Below are 23023 nucleotides of genomic sequence, written 5' to 3' on the forward strand. Positions count from 1 at the left end.
GAGGGGGGCTGTTGGCTTTTTTTTTTTTTTTTTTTTTTTTTTTTATGGCTTGGCCTTATCTGGATCTCTGTACTTATGCAAGTCCCCAGTGTTCTGATATGGGTTTCCATTCTTACAGACAGTTTACTTTCAGCCAGTGACAACCCCCATCTTGCTGATACCATTCTGTTGCTTAAGGGTGATGAATACTGATAAATATCTGACTGTGGATACTTTCCTATGAGGTGCACAGATGGTTCAACATTTTTTACCTGCCTGTTGTAGAGGGAAGGTAACAGGGACTAGAGCTGACATATGTAAATTCCAACTTGAGTGTCAAGTCCTTGACTTAACTCCTCTGCCTGCTAGAACTATTCATATGTTATCAGATGTTAGATATACTGTGTTTTGTAAAACCTGACTTAACACATATCTTTACTGTTAAGCTGTGGTATCTTCTAGGAAGGCTGTATCAGAGAAGAGAGAAGAGCTTTTTAGAGCACTAAGGAAATCTATAGATTCTATGTTTTACAAGACTAGTACTACCACAGTAAGATAGTTTTCTTGACTTCTGCCATATTTTTTATTCAAAGGTATAAATTTTCTACCTTGCTGCACTTCTGAGTCCAACAGAAAAAACAACCCAGTTCTTCATTCAAGTTTATCAGACTCTGGGTGATGCTTCTGTAATCTTTAGAAGATGGTGTTGTTTTTCTTTTTTTCCTGTGGCCTTTTATGATCACCATCCTTCTGCCTTTACAATAGACTCCAATTCCTTGAATTAGTAAATGCTGCTGAGAAGTGGCTGTTCCAGGAACTCTGTTCTAGAAGCTTCATTAACTGCCTGCACACTTGCATCCTGAGCTACTGATTTGGCTGTCACAGTCTCTGTTGCTCCTCACACTGGACAAGGATTATTTTATTCCAGTTTTGATACGAAAAATTCTGTCACTCTCTTTGCTCTAACGCTGTTTTACCTTGCATGGAAACGCTGCCAGTGCATCTCATAATCCCTACAACAGCACGTAAGAAGTGTTACACTCTCTCCTGACATACTGCAGTCCCTAAGCCCAGCCTGAATAGCAGCTGACACCCCCTGAAGTGGCACTGAATTTGTGCAGACCTGTACTTTGTGGATAGTTGTGGGAATACAATGACAGTTCAGCACAGAGAAATATTTGCCATTGGCTTTGCTTTGAAAACAGTAGGAAATATCTATATTTCCTTTATATTTACACCATTATTTTAAGCTAATATCAAGTAGTAGAAAAGTACACCCACCCTGTCAGTTTTATATTCCCCTTTGTGACCACTAGAACAACCCATATTTCCAGCTCCAGTTAAAGTCTCTGTGTTCAGTCAGGGAACATCCTCAGAGGAAAAAGGGTCCATGGCACAGGAGACAGGGGGAGCAGCCTGCAGTATTGATTTTCAGAAGCTGGCCTGTGCCTGATGAGACGAAGACTGCTGGTCCAACCTGGATGCCACCATTACACACAGAGACACCTCTTCCCTGCACAGCTCCAGCCTGAGATAAACACAGCTGGGAAGGATGTGCAGTGGCAGTAGCAATTACTGGATCTAACCCCAGTCCTGTATCAGAAGTGCTGGTTTCCAGGGATCTCATTCTTCCTGTCCCTGTTCCCAACAGCTCTGGAGATGTAAGAGAACTGCTCTACCCATGAGGTGGTGGATGTGAAGCGGAGCAGTAGGAGGGGACAAAAAAGGACAAATCCCACTCTAATCCAACCAAAGACGTAAGTGACCTGTCCCAGTCACTTTCACCTATCTGGACATCATGTAGCTCCCTCAAACCCACTCCCACTCAGTTCTCCTGTTCCCATACTGACACTTCTCTCACAGCTAACTTTGCATTTCTGAGCCAGGTATGTCTTGGAGCAAGAACTAGCCATTCCCAGCTTTACTCTTTGCCTTTTTATAACGATTTCTATAACCTGGAAAATGTCCTTTGATTTTTCCTACAGTCTACAGTTTCCATTTTTCCCATGGAGTGCATTCCTTGATGAATCTCCTCTCTCAGATAAGATTCGAGAGCCTTGGTTTCCTTTGGGTTACTCCTTTCTCAGATGTTGCTACAGTCATCATAGTGGGGTTTTTTTTAATGTAAAGGCCACAGGTTTCAGAACAGGTATGCAAAATAAGAGTCAGTTTCCTGAATGTGAATAATTTTAAGCATAAATTAATTGATCTGTACTGGCCTTGCTGACAACACCAAGTGCTCTACACTTAGTTGAGTTCTAGGATTCCCTCTCATTTCTTGTTTACCCCTGTACATCTCACAGTTGTTTCATTTTTACATGAAGTAGACTTATGCAGTTTTTTAATGGTACTTTTAATGGTACTTTTCCCATTCAGAGTCCTCTGGTTATAATAACTGAAACCATTTTAAGAGCATCAAGGCCAACCAAAGTTAAAGGAAGGCAACCAGAACCAGAAGAATGCAAAACACAGAACCAGGGGATCACTGAACTGAGTTAGTAGGAACGGTCTCAAAACAGAACAGTCTAGGATTTCAATGGACAGGCAGGAGAAGCTGTAAGAAGAAGGAGGCATCAAGGTATTGAGAGATGAAGAAAGGATAGATTAGAGTCACAGGCACATATTTTTCATCACTCTGTTGGAGTGGCTGAGAGTACTTCTGCAGCGCAGAGAGGCATCAGTTTTGGCATTTGCCAGATGGTTGTGGTTTGAACTGCCTATAGACAGATAAATAAGAACAGTTCTGATCAAGCTGCCTATATAACACCTATCTTTGAGGCAGGCAAAATCAAGTCTTTTAAGAAAGTGCTTTAGGTTGTCATGTCAGCTGCAGCACTGTGGAGACATTTTTTTTTTTGTGGAAAACAATGATGGAAGGAACAGCGTGGCCAGCAGGTCCAAGGAAGTGATTCTGCCCCTGTACTCAGCGCTGGTGAGGCCACACCTTGAGTCCTGTGTCCAGTTCTGGGCCCCTCAGTTTAGGAAGGATATTGAGGTCCTGGTTACCCAAAGGAGGGTAACTAGGCTGGTGAAGGGACTTGAGCACAGATCCTATGAGGAGAGGCTGAGGGAGCTGGGGCTGTTCAGCCTGGAGAAGAGGAGGCTCAGGGGAGACCTCATCACTCTCTACAACTCCCTGAAAGGAGGGTGTAGCCAGGGGGGGGTTGGTCTCTTTTCCCAGGCAACCCTCAGTAAGACAAGAGGGCACGGTCTCAAGTTGTGCCTGGGGAGGTTTAGGTTGGACATTAGAAAGAATTTCTTTACTGAGAGGATAATCAAGCATTGGAATGGGCTGCCCCGGGAAGTGGTGGATTCTCCACCCCTGTAGATATTTAAAAAGAGACTGGATGTGGCACTCAGTGCCATGGTCTGGGAACTGCAGCAGTAGTGGATCAAGGGTTGGACTTGATGATCTCTGAGGTCCCTTCCAACCCAGCCAATTCTATGATTCTATGACTGGAAGTGACAGGCTGGAGCCAACCAGGGAATTTCTCATTTTTCTGCACATGCAGTGTTCCTGCAAACTCTACCTTCTTGTGTCATGGAAAGATTGTAGGCAGAATTCAGCACCAGTTTTGTTTTCCTGTTCAAGGCCTTCTGTGTGTGTACAGCAACTGCTCAGGGAGCTCAGGATGTAGAATGAGAAGGAACTTTGCAGCTTCAGTCCTGCTGGAGGAGGCAAGAGCCTTGTTTGGTCATGACATCTGGTTGGAATTTTACCTTGACCTATATACTTACAGTCACCAGTTCTTCTGTCTCTGAGATGGTGAGCATGCTGCTTCTTTTCCCACATTGCCTACATCAGAGATCTACCAGATAAATCACAGGGAAACTACACACAACTAACTCACGAGGCTGTGTGGAGGGGATGGAGGAAAAAGAGCACCTCTCTGCCTTGTGGATGAAAATCTGTCCTGATAATGCCAGATCTCCCACTGGCAGGAATATTGCTAAACCTTGAGAGAGGTTTTTTTCTCTCCTCAGATTTAGGTTTCCCAAGAAAAACAGTTTGCCAGGGGGAAAGAAAAGGAACAAGACTTAGAGTAGTAGCCACTTAGTTGGCCATGAGGGAGGGATAAGAAGAAAAAGGCTTTCTTTCATCTTCACTAACCATCCTCCAGTTTCAGAGTGTTCATTTTCCCACTATTTGCTGCTGAATTAACATTAAAAAATCTTTCCCTTAAAACGAAACCACTTCCCTAATCAGACGGGTTTTCTGAATCAAGAACTTCCTTTTTTTTTTTTTTTTATTTCTTCCTTTCTTCTCAGAATACTTCAGACAAAAGCCCAAGGTACTATCAGCCTCTCACTGCTCATTTCAGTCCCCTCAAACACAGATTCCCACAGAAGCTACTGAGATGGAAGTGCTTATGGGGATTTGCATTCGGGAAAAGGCAAGGAGCCCCCGTTAGCTCAGCACAGAGATCGTGTCCAGTTCCCTTCACTGATGCATGCCCAGGAGATGCGGTCGGAGGGACCAGGAGAGGAAGGGTGGAGCCACAAGGCAACACGCCCCCACCCTCAAAGCTGCTACGATTTTTTTTTTTTGATTTTTTTTTTTTTTTTTTTTTTTTGTCAGTGGCTCCAATCTGTTTCAGTTCTGTGAAGCATCTGAGGAAGCAGGAGGCAAGAAGAAACAACCCGTTGTTGAAAATACATTGCGCTTTTCAGGATGGACTTTTGTCCTGCTGGTAAGCCTTGACCATCTTTCACCTTGTTTTCTCTGAGGACATTGAACTTAGTTTGGTGGGGCAGAGCATACCATGAAATCCCACCATCTAGAGTGGGTGGAGGAATGGAATGGTGGAAGATCCCTGGTGGTGCAGGAAATTGCTTGTCAGCCTTGAGCATTAGGCATGGCTTTCTTTGCACTTGCTCTCCCCCAAACAAACTCCTTCAGTATCGTAGTTATGTCAGAACTATGTTATATATAAATATTAGGTCACCGGCTGGACTTTATGATCTCAGAAGCCCTTTCTAGCCTCACTGATTCTGTGACTCTCTGAGCAGAATAAATTTCCCCACTGATTTGAATGGCCTTTGTGCTGAGTGCTGCTGGTGATCCTGAGCTGAACTAGGAACTGACTCAGGCCTGTCAAGGCTATATATGACACTTGGAATGAGCACCTATAACCTTTGGCTTCTCTTCATGTAGCTCTGGCATGGCTTGCAAGGTCTTTAGTGGTGTTTTCCTAGGGCCCTCAGGTGCTTGATTGCTTCTGTGGAGCACTGGTATCCCAGTGCAACCTGCTTGCAAGGCTTTTGGTACTGGGGTGTCTGGTTTTTATATGCATGTTCAAGGCAAATGACTGCACTAAGGTTCTACCAACTCTAAGTGACCTGCAGGTGTGCTTGGCTGGCCCTGAAATAATCTCAGAAAGCAGATGTGGGTGGGGGGAGAAAAGCCATATCTGAGGAACTGAGAGAGCTCATTTGGCTCTCTCTCTCACTGAAGGTGGTGGATAAAGCAGTTGGGATTCAGCAGAGAAAGGCAAACTGCCAGACTGAATATTTTTTCTAGCCTCTGGCTGAGGAAGCTTTATGTGTCTGCACAAAGGCAGGGAGAGCTGAAGAGGAATAGGCTCATCAGGGGCCAGGAAGAGAAGAGATCATCTTGCAAAGGCTCTGCTGTGGCTGACTCTCTGTCTTCTTAGGCTTTTGAATATAGGATGTATGTATATATATAGAAGCACAGAATGAAGGGAAAAAGCAGTGCCCAGTTTCAACAAATCCCACACGTTTTAGCTCCCAGGTGGGTAGCCAAGGAAAGGACGTGCTCAAACCTCACACCAGCCTTGTTTACTGAGGAAATCAGTAGGACCTGTGGGAGGTGAGTTCTCCCCAGCTTATGCATGTTGGTGAAGGCAGATCACCCAGCCCTCACCACCTGAAACAAACCATGAATAAAATTTCTGCAGGACAAGATGGGCAGGAGGACATGGGTACCTCATGTTTGGCTACTTATTCTGGAGTGTGCATTAAAAAAAAAAATGGGTCTCAGAACTGACGGTCCGACACAGTCATTCACTCAAGTTATGTGTTATAGAGTTAATTGTATCTTAAAAGTTAAGACACTGCAGTAGCACAATGAGATCCTGCTCAAGGACAATATGGGTTTGCTCAGCTCTGGCTAGAGGCAATGCCTGAAGAGAAATGCTGTTCCTGACTGAACTCTTCACTCAGTGTCAACCTGTCACTTCATAGATGGGTCGGAAAATGGATTCTACCTTGGGACCCAAGGTTACCCCCAGATACAGGTTTCCAGAGAGCTTTAGATACTTGAATCTGTTTCAAGTTTTGCTGCTGTGGCATGATTTTGCTGAAGTTCAAAGGTGCATATACACCTTTTTCTGGAGTTCCTCCGTCCTGTAGGTGCGGTGGCCCTGTTAGCCACCATAGGATGCAGCTGAGAGCTGTGTCTGTGGGGAGACTGCTCTCTCTGCAAGGAATGCCCTCTACCAGATTCCCTCAAGACCCTCTCGTGACTGTCTAGGGAAGGCCATGAAGCCAGCGTGACAAATTCTTGAGCTGGGTGTGTGGGACATGGGAAAGCAGGCTTTGTAGTGTGCTATCATGTGATAATATGTACGGAGTGAGAGCCACAGGCAAAAGTGGCTGGAAGCTATCCTGATTGCTCTATGTTTTCACGTGGGATAAAGGGACTGGGAGGCAACATAAGTTCTTCACACATTGCTGGAATGCACAAATTAAACCCCTGTGAGGTCCATGTTGAATTTCTTCTTTCACAAGCTTGAAGAGAACAGGAGTTGGTGCAGGAGGGAGACAGACTGAGCTGGGGGGAGCTGGGTAGGTGGAAGGCTTCCTATTATCTACCTGGCATCAGCCTGATATCTGGGTGGGTTGGTGGTGGTCTGCACTGAAGATGACACAGCAGCCTTACGAAAAAGGAAAAGGACTTTCAGGTGAAATTTTTCCTACCAGAGAGCCTCACTCAGGTACCCACCAGGCTGCTCGGCTTGTGTGTTGCTATGGGTGGAGGTGCCCACACTTTTTAGCAGCTACACTGGGAGCCCCACATTGCCTTGCAAATGGACCAGCTGAACCTCTGCTCCTGCTCCAGATGGGTAACACATGGATTTAACAGTGCTACAGATGCAGCCATTCTTTATAACCTTCCCCTGATGTTTCTTCAGTCTGTCCTGCCAGTTCTCCAGGGTAGCCACTTCCCACTTATCTCTGTGCTCCAGAAGCTACCTTCCTATTCCTATAGTTCTGCTTTGGATTGAAGACCTCACTTGGCACCTGGAAAGCTATTCACAGCCCTTTGCAATGTGAAATGAGACCAGCAAGCCCAGTAATACTTTTTGCTGGCCACATGAATACTCAGACTTTAGGGTAACTCCAACCTGCCTCCAGATGGGGAGGCTGAAGGTGTAAGTCACCACAACTGGAATTGAAGTCTGTGTTCTGTTTTGAGTGACAGCACTGAAAATACAAGCCTAGGCAATTCATGAAGAGCTGTCAAGTCTTTCCACCTGGGCCTGCCCTGAGGGTGAAGAAACAACCTCCAGGTATAAGACTGAAAGTGTTATGCTGCTGTTCTCTCCTTTCAGCATCTTCTCTCTGACAATAAATTCCAAGCAGCAACTTCATGTCTTCTTTGAGAGGATGCTAACCAGTATTTTATGTCTTGTGTCTGAACTGGAAGACTTCAGCTTTGGTTTGGCTGACAACATCCACCTGAAACATGCAGGCGTTTTCAGAGGTTTTTTTTCAATGATGTGAATTTCCCCCATTACAGAGACCCCTGACCAGAGCTGTGTTCTGACCTAGCCCTACAGGGAAGTGGAACTTGGTGGTACTGAAGACTTTGATGAGGTTGAAGCCATTTTTCAGTCCCCAGATGCAGGGATTAATTCTCTCTGCCAATACAAGCGTCTGGAGCAAGCCAGTTGGTGCTTCACTTGGAGTGTTCCTTTTCTGCTGAATCAGCTCATTCTCAGCATGGAAAGGCAAAAGGAAGGAAAAGCAAAGCAGTCTGCTCTCATTAGCTCATTGCTGCTTGCTCAGCTGCCTCTCTTGTCTTCTGTGCCTTTCTCTGGACAGTTCCCCAAACACAGAATTTGTGCTGACCTCCCCCAAATGCAGACCACACTGTGTGTAATAACATCGATGAATGGCCTCAAAATAGCCTTGAGCAGGGCATCAGGCCTGCTCTTAGGGAAGCAGAGTACATGCAGATACTGACCTCAGAATTATTTTCTAAGCCAATCCAGGACTTAAAAGCTGTTTAGGAAACATAGGAAACCTTACAAGGACCCCCTCTGCAGCTCAACCTAAATTGCTCTGAAAGTCTGATTCATTTTTTCCTGGCTATTTCACTCTTTCCTGTTTTTCTGTCCCTTGATTTCCTCTCCTTCTCCATGAGTTGTATACTTTTTCTCCCCTGCCTTCCACATGGACACAGGTAGTCCTTCCCCCACTTTTCTCATCCTGACAAAATGGACAGCACTTGGGAGCTGGGCTTTCAGCTATTCAGGAGGAAGGGGGTCTGAGTTATTTACAGTCTTAGTGAGGGTCGTGTTGGTGACATGATGTCCTTTGGGAGCCCCACATCTCTTTGAGATGCTTTAGGCTGCTTCAATAGGCACAGAACAACTGAAGCAAAGCAACCAGCCACACTTTGCTGATTGGGGTGGGTGAAGGGGAGGTTCTTCAGTTATGTCCTACTGTGCTTTTGTGGAAAGAAATGTGAGAAAAAGTGATAATTTATCAAGGATTCGTGATTCAACAATTACCAGCCCCTGTAGGGGTGAGAGAGATAAAGCTGGGCAGACTGGGAGGCTGGGCTCATCTCCTGTGGATGCCAGAACTGCAGGAGACATAAAACAACAGACAAGACCCAGGCAGCACTTGCATGCATAGGGCTGACATTCAAGAGGAAGTCAGTAAACCACCTAACAAGCAGCAAAGCCACTGCACGGGGGGTATTTTTGTTGTTGTTTCTTTTTGTTTGTTCATGTTTTTTGCTTGCTTGTTTGTTTGATTCCTTTGCCCCCTCACACTGATTTGGCCATTGCAAGCTGCTGGGTGCCGCAGGATTTCCTCCCCTAAAGCAGGGCTTTAGCAATCAGTCAGCTTCTTTCAGCTCTTCAGGAGGGATGATTGCAGAGCCAGGAAGGGACATGGGTCCTTCCCAGCCCTGGATTCATGCTGGCTCCTTAACCAGCACTTTCCTCCCAAAGGCTCAGCAGCCTCTCCCCAGGGAATGCGATGCTTGAAAACAGCGGGAGGAGTGAAAGGCTCTGGCATGAGAAAAGTAACAGGACAGACTTAGCACATGGAAGATCAACCAGCCAGCAAGTTGGGGGAAGGATTAGGGTCAGGGAAGGCAGGTCTTGCTGAGCTGTTGTGGCCATGGCAGGAAAGAAGATCATGGGCTCTGAAATGACTGCCCTTGTCCCCTTTTCCTTTTGTTTGTCTTGGCTGGTTCCTTCCCCTTTTTTTCCCCACTCTTATTTATAGCAGTTGTTTTGCATGTGAGATCCACACTAAGATAATTTCCAAGGCAGCTGGTGCCACTTCCCCCTTTTCCAGGAAGATAAGAGGCCTGGGGGATTTTGGCTTATGAAACAGTGGAGCAGGACAGCCAATGAACAGAACTGGCTTTCTGGGCAAGCTTTGTCTCACAGTGTTTGGGTGCAGCAAGGGCTCTGACTGCAAGCTCTCCAGTGACCTTGCAGGAGCTCTAATGGTTCCAGCCTTTTGTGAGACCCTGATTTTAAGCTGGGGCTTACCATCTGCATTGCCTCTCCAGGGCTGCAGCATCCTCTTTCTCCTTGCTTAGAGGCTGTGCTTCACCTGGATTATATTTAGCAGCAGTGCTGTCACCCCAGTTCTTCTAGGTCTTTTATGAATCATTTTGTGGTCTCCTTGGCTCTGCTGGTATCTCTTTGACTTCCTGTGCATTGCAAAGAAACCTACTTGTATTTCTGTATTGTCTGTGGTCCCCAGAACAACAGCCTCCCACGGATGCTCCTTCCTCAGCAAGGCTTTTATCTCCTCACATCCCTCAGAGCCCTCAGACTTGAAAAACTCTCCCTTAAGCTGTTTCTGACTCTTTCTGTGGTGGATCAACCCATGAAGCCACTGGCTCTTCATGGGAGGTTTAGATGTAGATGAAGTATTCAGGTCACAGCTTCCCTGAAGGAAAAGGTCCTGTGTGTGAGGTTGACTGGCATAAAACCCACCAAAGAGCATTTGATAAGACCTCGTTGCTGTGCTTGCAGTAAAATCAGTTGAGTAGGTGGAGTGGGTCGCTATAGGGTTAGATCAGAGGCTATAAGCACAGCAGCTGGCTGCTAGGAGGGGTATACAGGCCTGTGCTGTTCACTCTGGGCTGAAAACCATTTTCAGGACAAATCTGAGGTGCAATGGCTACAACAGCAGGGACCAGACCAGGCTGATTGGTGCTTTGAGCAACTTGGTCTAGTGGAAGGTGTCCCTGCCCATGTGGAAGGGTTGGAACTCAATGATCTTTAAGATCCCTTCCAGTACAAACTATTCTATAATTCTGTGAGCATAGATGCTGGAACACAGACATCAGAGTTGCTGTGGCAACCTCCTAGGAGAGGATAGGTGCTGAGAGGTTGAGGCAGCCTTTGCTGCAATATATTGGCTCCAGTACTATTGTCACAGATATCTCTCTGTTCTTCCAGGGTCAACTGACTTGAGCGAGGCTGAAGAGGCTGAAATAGAGGCAATCAGGCAGCACAGAAAAGAGCTTTTGGAGGACATTAAGGTAAGGACCATCTTGTTCCTACTTTCTGCCTAGCCTTCTCAAAAACTGTCTTCACCAAGGAATGTCTTCACATAACAGTCCAGGCCATGAAGAAGTGTGCCTGAACACGAGACCTTTGGTCTGGTACGATCCAACTTGATTCTTGAGCTTCAAGCTGCCCTGGAACATTTGCCACCAGTGTACATACAGCCTGTGATACCCTCTGCTCCCATAATGGGATATTTGAGAAATGCTGGTTAGCTCATTAGCAGGGATGAGCTGGGATAGCATGTTTAGGACTAAAGAAATTAGTATAATTTTACTAAATCATACTGTCAGGAACTTACGGTTATTTTAAATTACTGATTACTTGCTAATGACATGTCAGTCCTAGTTACCTGCTGCATCCCTCTGTGTTTTTCAAGGTTTTGCTTGGCTTGTGGGCCTCTAACAAGTCCTCCACAAAAGATCCTGTCTCTTTATGGAGGTGCGAGAGGACCTTCCACTGATCTTTCTATGGTTGAACTTTTTTTTTCTTCGTTTCTTTTAGCAGATCTAAACATTTTCTCCACAGACTCCTAAAATGTCTGGAAGTGGCAGATTCAAAGGAGTCAGTAATACCACATCACAGTCCTGCATTGTGCTGTGCACTTTCTACTCTGTTATGCCTCTACCATGATGGAATGTGGGCTCCCATTCAGGCGTTGCACAGCATCATTGGACTTGTAATGATTTCCCCACAATATAAAGAGGTCCAGGTGCCTGGACAACCGGTGCAGTATTTCCTTGCATAAAGGAAATCTTTAACTTCTCAATTTCCAATATTTATCATCCCTGCTGCTAAATCAGAATTGCAACTCTTGCAATTCTTGCAACTCTTCTTGCAGCATGTTATGAATGTATGTGCATGTGGTTTGCTTGTCTGTGGTTCTTAGCTCTTCAGTTTTCAGAACAGGCAATGGGCACCGTAAGAGGCAGGAACAGAAATACTCTATTTGTTATCTACTAAAGGCAGAGAGAAGCTGCCAAACTATGCAGGTGCATACTCTAAATCTCAAAGCCATTATCCATTGGGATATATGTTATCCAGTGTAGCTAGATAAATTTATGTGGAGGTACCTAGAACTAACGAAATTTCCCTGGTGGATTTCATCAGAAAATATCTAGTGATAGTCTTTAACAAAAAGACTTGGGGGGATGTCTTGTGGGCCAGAGGGAGGAGGGGGAAAATAGGTTTAGACTTGCCTGTTACACTGCCAAAAGGCAGCAGGGAAGAAAATAATAAAACTGATAACTATTTAAAATTCAGGAGCTAAGACCACAGCTTTGTTACATTTATGCAATACCAAAAGCTTAATGAGGAGCACTTCCATCTCTGGAGACTCATGAAGCACAGCACAGTGAAGGCCAAACCAAAACCAAAATCCAGAAGCTTCTTTACATTAGAAGATACTGGAAAATGTCAGTTTCCCTATGAGAGTGCATTCTGTGGCCACATGCTCACTCCTTGTTGAGGCAGGATCTGTCATAAAACAGCCCTTCTTCCCCTGCTTGTTCTGGTTTGCATGAGGAAGATTTTGGGTGATTCCTGAAAGAGAGCTTGACACACTCTGGCTCTGAGAGGGACCACAACAACAGGATACAAGCAAGGATATGGAGACATCTTATAGACATAATTTCCTTGGTAACAAAGAATATCCAGTCAAGAAGCCCATGGTCTGTCATTGTCCTAAAAGAAACTGAAGTCTACAATTAATATTTTTTTTTTAATTTGGCAGTAATTACTCTTCCTTTACTCCCTCTCTCTTCTTTCTTCACATAAAGACAAATATCTGCTCAGTGGCATTTGAATGATAGGTGCACTGAAAACTCTGCATTTCACAATGTGGCCATACTGATCTCCCAGTTACTGGTTCCACTTCCCCTTTGTAGCAGGGCTATGCAAAGAAAAAGCTACAAGGATATGGGCCCAATGGAAGGAGGCTCACATCTGACACTGTTTGAGGAACTGAAATCAGTGCTGGGGTGAGTTCTCTGATGCTCCACCCTGGCTAAGGTTCATTTTCCAGTCTTGATTAACAACAGACACGAGAACACCCTTCTGCCTCTCTCTCCCATTATTTTCAGCTGGAATCCAGCAGGGTCACTCAAGAGCAGTGCCCATTTCATAGATAACCTTGGCTGGTTGTGACATCTGACTTGTCCTTTTACTTTGATTGAAGGAAGAAGTAACACATGCTCTGTATGTGTCTGCTTTTTTTTTGCCTTCATTGCCTTCATCCTCCTGATATTTCTCTTGCAGAAGCTGAAGGAAGAGATCGCTCAAGTCTTTGCAGAGATTGAGTGCTTCCAAAATGCAGAGGAGAGGCCAGAGGCAGACAATAATCCTGGGGAGCAGACCAGGCAAGTGGGACAGGATGGGTATTCTTCTGTTTAGAAAGACTCTCTCCTGACATTAAGAAAACAAAAACAGAAACAGGATTTGGATCACCTCAAGGATAGGGAAATGAGGACATGAATACCCTTCTCCCCTCTGATATTTCTCTTTATTTCTGGACAGTCAGATATCTGTCCTTGAGATATCTGAATTATCTTGTGAGTGAACTGAAACATGGCCCTTTCTTCTGAGTCTGCCTTTCCTTCTTCATGTTTGCAGCAAACTGCCACAGAGGGATAAACTTCTGACCCTGGGAAGGAAGAAATTCAACATGGACCCTGCAAAGGTAGGATTTAATCATTCCACCTATGAGGATAAAGCTGGGAGGAAGAGCTTCTAATGGCTAATGTCCACTTACAGCCACCCATGCCAAAGGAACTACAGGCATAGGACTGTGTGGCTGGTTTCCTACCACAAAAAAGGCTCCAGTTAGTAGCAACATCCTTCCTGTCCCTGAACAAGGTCATCTGACATGAACAAACTGTGGTGCTTCCCCCCATCATGTGCCAGATGTAGCTCAAAACTAAGAGAAATAAAGAGAGGATGGTTTAACACTGCCAATATGTTAAAAAGCCAAACCTCCTTGAGTCCAGTTCTTGTCTGTTAGAGGCTAAGAACTGGCCACAGTGTGATGGAGGAGGATGAAGCATGAAGATGATGAGCTGTTTGAGAGTGTGTCACGTTCCTTGTCTCATTTAGAATGGAAGAAGACAAGCTGCCTCAATCATTTTGGAAGTGGACTGTGGATTGTGGAGTGTTTGGTTGGATTGTGGAGTGAATCTAGGTTTTCCACTTTCTGGGACTCTGACCAGCGGGGTTCAGACCTCAGCCCGCTGCAGAAGGTTCTAAAACTGTCACGATTAAGTAAAGATGTAAGAAAGATAATTTCGTCTTCCTTCCTTTTCACTAGTGGACCATCTTTTGAGCTCTGCAAGGAAAACCACAAGCTGCAATTGAACAATTGCTCATCATAACTATCCACCCCAACCAGTGTCTTGGGAGGCTGCTGGTCTGAATGCCAGTTCTCACACCTCCTCCTCCTCTGCCCTGCAGAGACCCTGAAGATGATATCTTTTCCCAGTGCCAGAGCTGGAGTATGTCCTGGTTCCCTAAACCTCCCTCTGCCAATGGGAGCTGTCTCAGAGCAGTGATATCAGTACTTACAGCCTGCGTGAGAGCTGGTTTCATTTTGGTTTTTTTCTGTCTGACCTTGGTTTGAGGCCCCGGAGGCATCTCACTCTCTGGCACTCTGTGCAGAAATACCTGAACTAGTTCTGACCCCAGACCAGTTTAGCTTTGTTTGTTCAATGCTGCTCAGCCTGGGCAAAATGTTACACCACATGCCTAAATTATTGGTTTTACTTTAGAATAATCATGTGCATCTCTCTCTTTATTACTTCCCTTTTGTTACAAGCCGTAGACTGACTGACAGGTGCTGCAATCCAAGGAACTTCCTTTGACCCTGCTTGCTAAGGTTACACTTCATCCATGCAATGCCAATACCCCAGAGCTCCTATCTCCACCATCTCAGGGCAAGTTCCTGAGGCTAAGGGAGGGAAGTGTTAGGAATCCTGAACAAAACCTTTTGGAAGAAACATTTTCTTCTAGGAAATGGAGCCCTGTCATCTTCGCAATTCTTCACGAGATTAAATTGAACTCACCAAAAATCTGTCTGGGGAAAAAGAAAGGAAAATGGATGTGGAAAAATCTCGCAAACATTTCAGTTTCTTCTTTTGAAACTCCCTTTTCTTTGGGGCATTTTAGAAATAGCTTCTTATAAATTACAAGGAAAAGTGAATTCATTCTGTTGAAAGAGAACATTTTGATGGATATACAACAATTTTCATTTCTTTATCATATTTTTTGAGGAAAATTGCAATGTGGCCTGGAGAATTGCAGTGTTTTGAGATATTACTGAGAGTTTGAAAAAAAATGCAACTATCTCTGACTTTGAAAATCATGAAATTCCCTCTGAAATTGTGTTCACTCTTTGAACAGCCCAACTCAGACCCTCTATATTCCATACAAATCATACTCCATTCTTATTGACTGGGGACCATGAAGTTTAAGAATTGCAGACTTTTCTGTTCTGTGTCATAGAAGAAAATTTAGCAGAAAATAATTTTGAGTTGTCTCAAGCCCATGCTTTTGCCTGGGTGCATTTTTTGATTTTGTCTTTTTTAAAGCAAACAATATTTTTTTCCTTCAATTTTACTGTATTCAGAAGGGAAAAAAGACATTTAGGAACAGAACATAGAGATATTTTGATTAATACTGTTAAAATGAACTCTTTTGACTTCGCCTTAAATCTACCTTCCTTTTGGACTTCTAACCTGCTTTGCCCTTTTTTGTTTGCTTGAGTTTCCACCCAAGCAAAACATCTATCCAAATCTTGGGATGAAATGGGACTGACCCACCATGGTAGATGAAGAGGGATGGAATAAGGGTGGAAAGGTGGCTGTGGTCTCTCACGAAGAGGCTGGAGAGTAAGAGGAGGCGTCATCATCAAAGCCAAAGGAGACTGATATCAGGGTGGTTGGGGTCCTACTTTCTTATCAGCCCACAGAGCTGTCTCACTTCTCTGGCCTGCTTTTGTTTCCCTAGGGGATCCAGTACTTGATTGAACACAAGGTGTTGTCCTCAGACCTGCAGGAGATTGCCAGATTTCTCCATAAGGGTGAAGGCCTGAACAAGACAGCCATTGGGGATTACCTGGGTGGGAGGTAAGCAACCCAACCAGGATGAGGAGACCTGTTGGAGGCCCTGTCCTGCCTGGACCCTCTCAACTACCATTTTAGATGATCCCAGGTAGACTTCAGTCAGGTGTTGAGATTAACCATTTATAAAACTGCAGTGGCCTGAGTGTGTAGTAAACCCTGGGGTGGGGGGCACTGGAGTGTGGCTGAGTCTGTCTGTATGGGCTGCCTATCATCCTGCCTGTAATGGGGTCAGGCTTCCCAGACAAGAACATTCATCTTGGCTTCTTGTTGGCCAGAGGGGACGTGGAGGGTGGCATGGAGCCGAGTGCATGTCAGCACAACACAGGACATTCAGACTGAGCAGGGTTAAAGCTCTCTTCTGACCTTATGCCCCTGTCCTCTTCCAGAGACCCCACAAACATTCAGACCCTCCAAGCCTTTGTGGCGTGTCACCAGTTTGCCAACCTCAACCTGGTGCAGGCACTGAGGTGAGTTTGCAGGATGCAGGGAATGGAGAAGACTTCTCAGCTACTGGGTCTTACCACCCAGGAAGCTTATGAAGCCCTGCTTCATAATAGGTTGGAATAGGGCTCTCCAATGTCCTGCTGGGTGTGTTGGCTCCAAGACTGCTGCTCTATGAGGTGGTAACACCTTTTCCTAGGGGAACTCTTTCATGGTCTCTTCATGGGACTGGCCATATGCAAAGAAGATGGGGAAAGCAAAGTGGGTCATCGTGGCTTCAGTGCTTGGGGGTATAGGGTAAGTTATTTTTTGCATCAGAAAACATCTGTCCACAGTGCCCATCACATCAGTGACAAAGTGACTCTGCCTTAGGGTATCTTGTTTTCTGATAGCCCAACCTCCTGGCTGGAATCTCTCTTGAGTTCTCTGCTGCATTGCAGGGCACTCATTAAGGAACAGGAGCCATGACTTCCAGGATATTTTACTCCGCTTCCTCCTCTTAGTGTGCCTGAGGCTGATGAGCCCAGGCAATTTATATAGAGAGAAGGAGACCTCCTGCTTCATGCACTGTGTAGTCTTCCCAATGAGATGAGATGACTTATTTTTGAGGTGTCCCACGGACAGAGGCAAAGGGTAAATGGCCCTTGCACACAACCTGGCTAAATCTCTGGCATGCTGCTCCTGATAGGCAGTTCCTGTGGAGTTTCCGGCTGCCTGGGGAAGCACAGAAGATTGACCGGATGATGGAAGCCTTTGCCAACTGGTACTGCAAGTGTAACCCAGGAGTATTCCAGTCCACAGGTAGTTATGAGGGGGAAGAAGGCCTATAAAGCTGAGCTCCACTGTTTGCTACAGAGAGAAGCCTTCCTTTTCTATTCACAAAGCACTTGGAAATGTGGATATTTGCCCAGGGTGTGGACTGATCTGCACTCTAAGACAAGTGCCACTCATCCTGGTTTTCTTTCTCATTGCCAGATACCTGCTATATACTCTCCTTCTCTATCATCATGCTTAACACCAGCCTGCACAACCCCAATGTGAAAGACAAACCCCCTTTTGAAAGGTTTGTAGCCATCAACAGAGGCATTGACAATGGTGAAGACCTGCCAGAAGAGCTCTTAAAGGTAAGCAGACCCCCCATCTTCTCACCTGTTCCTCTTTTCTCTTTGGCTTGGGGTGCACTGAGAAGCAAAGATGCACAGGTCTTAGTGTCATATGGACCTGCTGACTTACTACCATGCAAGGGGAAGTGATGCATGGGGAAAAAGGATACTTGTACAAAAGCAAAGCTGGAAAATGTGGAACGCTCTTTGGAGAGGGGTTACACACATGCTTGTTTGTGAAGACATGAATCAAGAAAGACAGGGCTGGAAACTGTCCTGGTTTGGGCCCATGACAGAGACATTCAGGGAATAGCAGTATTGGTTTTAAGAAAATTTGTGCTTTTAAATGTGTCTGTGAGAGAGAGGAACAGATCTGGTAACTGTGTGAGAGAGGAAGACACAAACTGCTGGTGTCAGTGTGCCATGTAGATATGAGGATGTGAGAACAGGACACCCACCTCTGTGGGAGGCAGGTGGGTACCTGAAATTTTTGGCTAGCTTTCAAAGTCCCAGCCCCCAAGGGCACTGTCTGTGGCTTGTGTGTGTGTGTGTATGAGGAAATGTCACTCTCACCCAGATTATTAATCCCTTTCCCTTGTTCATACCCAAATATCTTAGCTGACTCCAGTGGTCACATCAGTCAGGACAGCAGTGACTGAAGTCCCTTACCCCAGGATAGATCTTTGAGTGAGTAGAAGCAACAAGCCCCAAATGAGTGTGTGGGTCTATTCCAGCATCTCTTCCAGCATCTGTAAAGCTCTCAGCAGCTCCATGATGTCTCTGATCCCAGAAAATGAAGATGCAAAGGGAGAGAGACAGAGACCAGAGATGTACCTATTAGCAAAGCTGGAGCTACCATTTTCGCAAGAGCTCAGCAGGCATGAGACCTCTGCCCTATGAGGCAAAGTAGAAGCAGGCAGCCTGCCTACATGTGTCTAGCTTCACCCAGCCAACCTTGGGAGAATAACTTGTGCCTTGTCAAAGAAGCTGCTTACATCCCACACTCAGTTTTTTTGAGCAGCAGCCCCTCAGGGTAAAGGCTTTAGATTTTTCTCCAGAGAGTTTGTTTCTTTCAGGCAATTTGAAAGAAGCCACAGGAGTCTGAACTCTCAGTTTTTCTCAGGGCCAGAGACTTGTTTAATAAATGATGGCAAATAAAATGTTGCAAGCAACTTTTTTTGTAGCCTTTGAAAGCTAGAACCTGCCTCCTTGTTGCTGCTGTTGTGAATGTCACACTGTGTGTCCCTTGGTGCAAATGCCTTGGTTCTATGAAGTCAGCCTCTTTGTGGTCATTCAGATGTGTGCATTGGTCTCTTACTGCAAATTCCTAGTGGAGCATTTGTCACCACCAACCTAGGACCTAAATGGGACTGCAGTCTCTGTGGTTTCATGTCTCCACCATTGTCTTGGTGCTACCTGCAGCAGAACTTCTGTGACATGCTGGGGTCAGTCACAGGTGTATCACACCTTGATACAGGTGCCCACTTCTGTGTCTTTCCAAAAGAGGTTTCTTTTTTTTTTTTGACACAGGGAGGAAAAAAGAGGTGGTGATTTCCCTTGAGACATTGAGAAGTGTAAATTGAGGGCTGTTGTACCCCCAGTGCTCACTCTTCTCACCATTCACACCCTTGCCTCTGTGGAAATGGTGATGAACCAGATGGACCTAGAAGGGTCATACAAGCTTTGTCAGAAATTTATCTTTCTCTCTTTCCTTCACTGATGCTCCGGGGCAGAATCTGTTTGAAAGCATCAAGAATGAGCCATTCTCCATACCTGAGGATGATGGAAATGACCTCACACATACTTTCTTCAACCCTAACCATGAGGGCTGGCTCCTGAAACTGGGTAAGGGGTTCCCCTGAATTCCGTGCCTGCCTGCCTCTCACCACAGCTCTCCCCCAGGAACCCACCAGCATCTCTGCTGTCCTTCTCTCCTGACTGCTGTGGTGGGGCGAGGCTGACACCTGCTGTTGAAAGCAGCCGCCTGCCCTTTCCTCCCAGCCCGCTCCTGCAGGCTCTAGCTCTTCAAAAAAGGGACTTAGACATCCCTCACCCGCTCCCCGTTCCCATCAGAGCAAAACTGGCTCCCTGAGTGTGCCTGTCCCCCATCTGGCATCACATCAGGGGAGGGCACCATAATTGCTTTTTTGGGGCTGATGTGCAAGGAGAGCTGGGAGGGGATGCCCACGTGGGCATGTCTGGAGCTTGGGTGATGGGGGGCTCTGGGGAAGTGGGGAGGCGGGTGGGAAGGACAAAAAAATGTGTGACTAATGGCTTTGGTACCCCATTGCCTTTAGGAGGACGTGTGAAGACCTGGAAACGCCGTTGGTTCATTCTGACGGATAACTGCTTGTACTACTTTGAATACACCACGGTAAAGGCTTAGCATGGTTTGGGAAACCGTGTTCTGGGTAGTTATGAGCCTCTGAGGGTCCCTGAAGGAGGAGAGGGTAGGGAGTAACTCCTCCCTTCAGCCCTCTGCTCTGAAGGCTGAACTCAGACCTCCTTTCTTCCCTGTGTTGTTTCCTCTCCTCCAGTCTTGAGGAGGAGAGAGGAGGCTGGACACTGCAGATGCTGCTGTGATCTTCCTCTTAACTGAGCTTCCCGTTGTGTAAATGGGGCTGAACTCCCCAGGCAGACACTGCTCTTGTCACACCCCCAAAGGCACTTGTCTGGGAAACCAGAGAGGCTGCAAGTAATGGCTTAGATGTGGGGAGCGTGCTGGTTGTTATTCCGTGTTTCCTTGCCTTCAGGACAAAGAACCTCTGGGCATTATCCCCCTGGAGAACCTGTCAGTCCGGAAGGTGGATGATCCCAAAAAGCCAGTAAGTTTTCTTCGCTTGGTACTCTGCCAGTGCGGGCTCTCAGGTGATCAGAGGGAAGAGAGGCTGGACACACTCTACTTTTACAATACCTCTCAGAGGGAAGGTGTCATTCCAAAATACCTTGTCCCCCCTATCTAAACATGGTGGTATCTAAACATGTTTGTATTTTACCAGGGAAGATGTGGTGTGAATGGACACCTATGGCTGACTGCATGTTATGTGTGCATGTGCATGTGTGTCTGTGTAGAGGGGCAGAGATGAGTGTACACAGCTGACTCCCTGCTCATTTTGCACCAGGGCATGTGGGTTCAGTTTCTCTCCCCAAGACTCCCCATAAAGAGGTACAGCATATGTAGAACAGACAGTGCTGTGCTGTTAGGAAACCTGTCCATGAAGTGACATCCTGTGCATCTTCTGTGGATACCCACACTTTGATGTGACACTACCTTAGGAAAAGTGCCTTCTGCCTGTGTGGTGGCAGGCAAAAGACAGGATGTTGCATCCACTTAAAAGGGGGAAAAAAAGATTATGACTGGAGCAAAATTACAGATCCCAGAAGGTGTTTTCTGGTTGATCCTCCATCTGTCCATAAAGCCAGTTTTAGTGTTTTAGCCCTTCACAGGAGGGGTGTGCTTACCTAAGAGGTGTGGCCTGGAGATCTAACTCATAGGGGGATTCCAGGGGTGGGAGAGGCAGGTCACTGTGGTATTTCAGAGACAGAATGCTCTCCTCCCCTTTGAAAACCCTGAGCCTGTCACCTGTGGTTGAAGACAGCATTGTTTCCTTGGTCCACCCTACTGCTCCATTTTATTCCCTTTCTGACAGAACTGCTTTGAGCTCTTCAATCCCAACTGCAAAGGGCAGAAGATCAAAGCCTGCAAAACAGATGGGGATGGGAAGGTGGTTGAAGGCAAGCATCAGTCCTACAAGATCTCAGCAGCCACACCAGCAGAACGTGATGAGTGGATTGAGGCAATACGGTGAGGAGAACAGCACTGGAGGCCTGAGTTTGCCTCTGTTCAGCCCCATGGACAAAAGCTCACACAGTTTGTTTGGCTACCACAGCTTTAAAATGGGGGTGGAAAGAAGTGTTTGTGGTCTAGCAACTGTGGTTCCAAGGCCCTTTTTGGAGAATCTTTAGCCACAGCGAAACTCTGCTGTGTGACTGCAGATCTCCAGGTCCTATATTTTGGTGAGTGATGTCTGTGTGCTAGTTCAGCTATGTTGCCTGTGCTGTTCTCCAGCATTCAGTCTCTTACTGTTACTCTGATTTCTTCTTGTTTCCAGGACTAGCATCACACAGGATCCTTTCTATGATCTGGTCTCTGCCCGTAAGAAAAAGATTGCCAGCAAAAACTAAGCTGTGACTTGGTGACTGGCAGCAGGAAGATGTGGTTGTTGGACAGCTTCCCTTCCATGCTGGGCTCTTACAGTGAAGAAATTTGGGAGCATTGGTTCCCCATGCCTCCCACTTGGCAGGAAGACGACTGACAGGACAACTTGCCAGCTTTGCTTCTTCCCTTCCCAAATCGAAGGCAGAGATGTGTGGCGCAATCCACTGAGGACTGTTGGAGCCATGGGTATGGTGTTTCCCATGTCCAAACGTAGAGGCTCAACAGCAGCTGGCCTTTGGGTTCTTGCGTGATAGCCCCACACATGTAGGTCAGGATCTGAGGGGAGACAAGAATGTCTCCATCTCCTCTCACCCTCAAAGCAGGCCTGAGTATTTTTCTGTGAGGAACCATGTAGATGCTTTACAGCAGCAAAGCACGGTTTGGCCAGTTGCAGAGCAGAAAAGCCCCAGTGGTTTCCATGAATAGATGTGTAGTGGTTGTGGAGAAGGGGCCACTGATGATTAAGAACCCCACTGTAAAACCAGAGGCCAAGGGAACATAAGAAGCCCCCTGTTCAGAAGAAAGCCCTCTACCTCTTCTGTGAGAGCTGTAATCCTGAGAAGTCCCTGCACCATAGTTGAATCGTAGGTCTTAGTGCTGGATGGGGAGATAAGGAGTAAATGAGTGTAGAGAGGCTGTGGGGCCAGAAAAGTGGTTTTGGATTTTTTGCCTCTGTGTTTTGAGTCACAGCAACCACCACAGGTCTCCTGAGGGGAAAAACCCAAACACTAGCTATCCTCCTGGCTGATGGCTCCCCAACAAAAGTTGCTTCCTTGTACCATCCCAGAGGCTCAGGCTTTCTATCTGAAAGGCCTGCAACCAGAAGGCACTAAAAACTGGAAGTGCATATACAAGCACACACATAGAGAGAGGCATTACCATCTTCACACATCTGAAGTCTGGGTTTGTCTCTTGTGCAAAAAATAAAAAAAGGGGGGTGAGGGAAGAAATAAAAGTGCTTGAACTGAGCCCAAAACTCAGGGTAAGAAGATCGTTTTAGTGATAGAGGCAGAGGGTGTGAGATAAGTGTGTCACGTTCCCATGCCTAGCCAAGCAGCCTGAGAGCACCACTGCAGCTCTGCACTGCACCCAAAATGCAGGCAGGCTGAGCAGGGGGCAGGAGCAGGGAGCTGCTGGGCAGTGTGGGAGGCAGGAGCAGTTAATGGGATGAGAGGAAAAGTGCAGGGAGCTTCTTAACACTGCCATCTAGAAGCAGCATGGAGGCAGATCCCATAGACCCACCAGAGGCAATTACACCTGCAGGGCTGAAGGATGTGATTAAGATATGGCTACTTCATCCGTCACTTTTCGGGTCTCTTCTAGTAAACACTGGTGCAGTCTCAGTCTCTTGCCTTTTTTTTCCTTCCTGCAGAGGGCTCTATC

The 23023-nt window shown here is 46.2% G+C and overlaps 1 protein-coding gene across 2 annotated transcripts; it reads left to right on the forward strand.

Annotated features, from left to right (window-relative positions):
- Positions 1-4548: 4548 nt before the first annotated feature.
- CYTH4 (cytohesin 4) lies at positions 4549-22983 on the forward strand. 2 transcript variants are annotated; one of them, XM_071729881.1, is made up of 13 exons: positions 4549-4670; positions 10659-10741; positions 13023-13123; positions 13377-13443; positions 15762-15880; positions 16264-16344; positions 17007-17119; positions 17294-17442; positions 19155-19266; positions 19719-19795; positions 20175-20246; positions 21072-21226; positions 21534-22983. In XM_071729881.1, the coding sequence occupies exons 1-13, from the start codon at positions 4652-4654 to the stop codon at positions 21604-21606; spliced, it is 1221 nt and encodes a 406-aa protein (XP_071585982.1). In that variant the 5' UTR covers positions 4549-4651; the 3' UTR covers positions 21607-22983. The 2 variants fall into 2 exon arrangements, with proteins under 2 accessions (XP_071585982.1, XP_071585993.1); XM_071729892.1 differs by lacking the exons at positions 4549-4670; positions 10659-10741; positions 13023-13123; positions 13377-13443 and adding an exon at positions 13871-14029 and having other exon boundaries at positions 21534-21748.
- The last annotated feature ends 40 nt before the right edge of the window (positions 22984-23023 follow it).

The sequence above is a fragment of the Heliangelus exortis genome, chromosome 1 (genome assembly GCF_036169615.1).
Source record: "Heliangelus exortis chromosome 1, bHelExo1.hap1, whole genome shotgun sequence".
NCBI classification, from domain to species: domain Eukaryota; kingdom Metazoa; phylum Chordata; class Aves; order Apodiformes; family Trochilidae; genus Heliangelus; species Heliangelus exortis.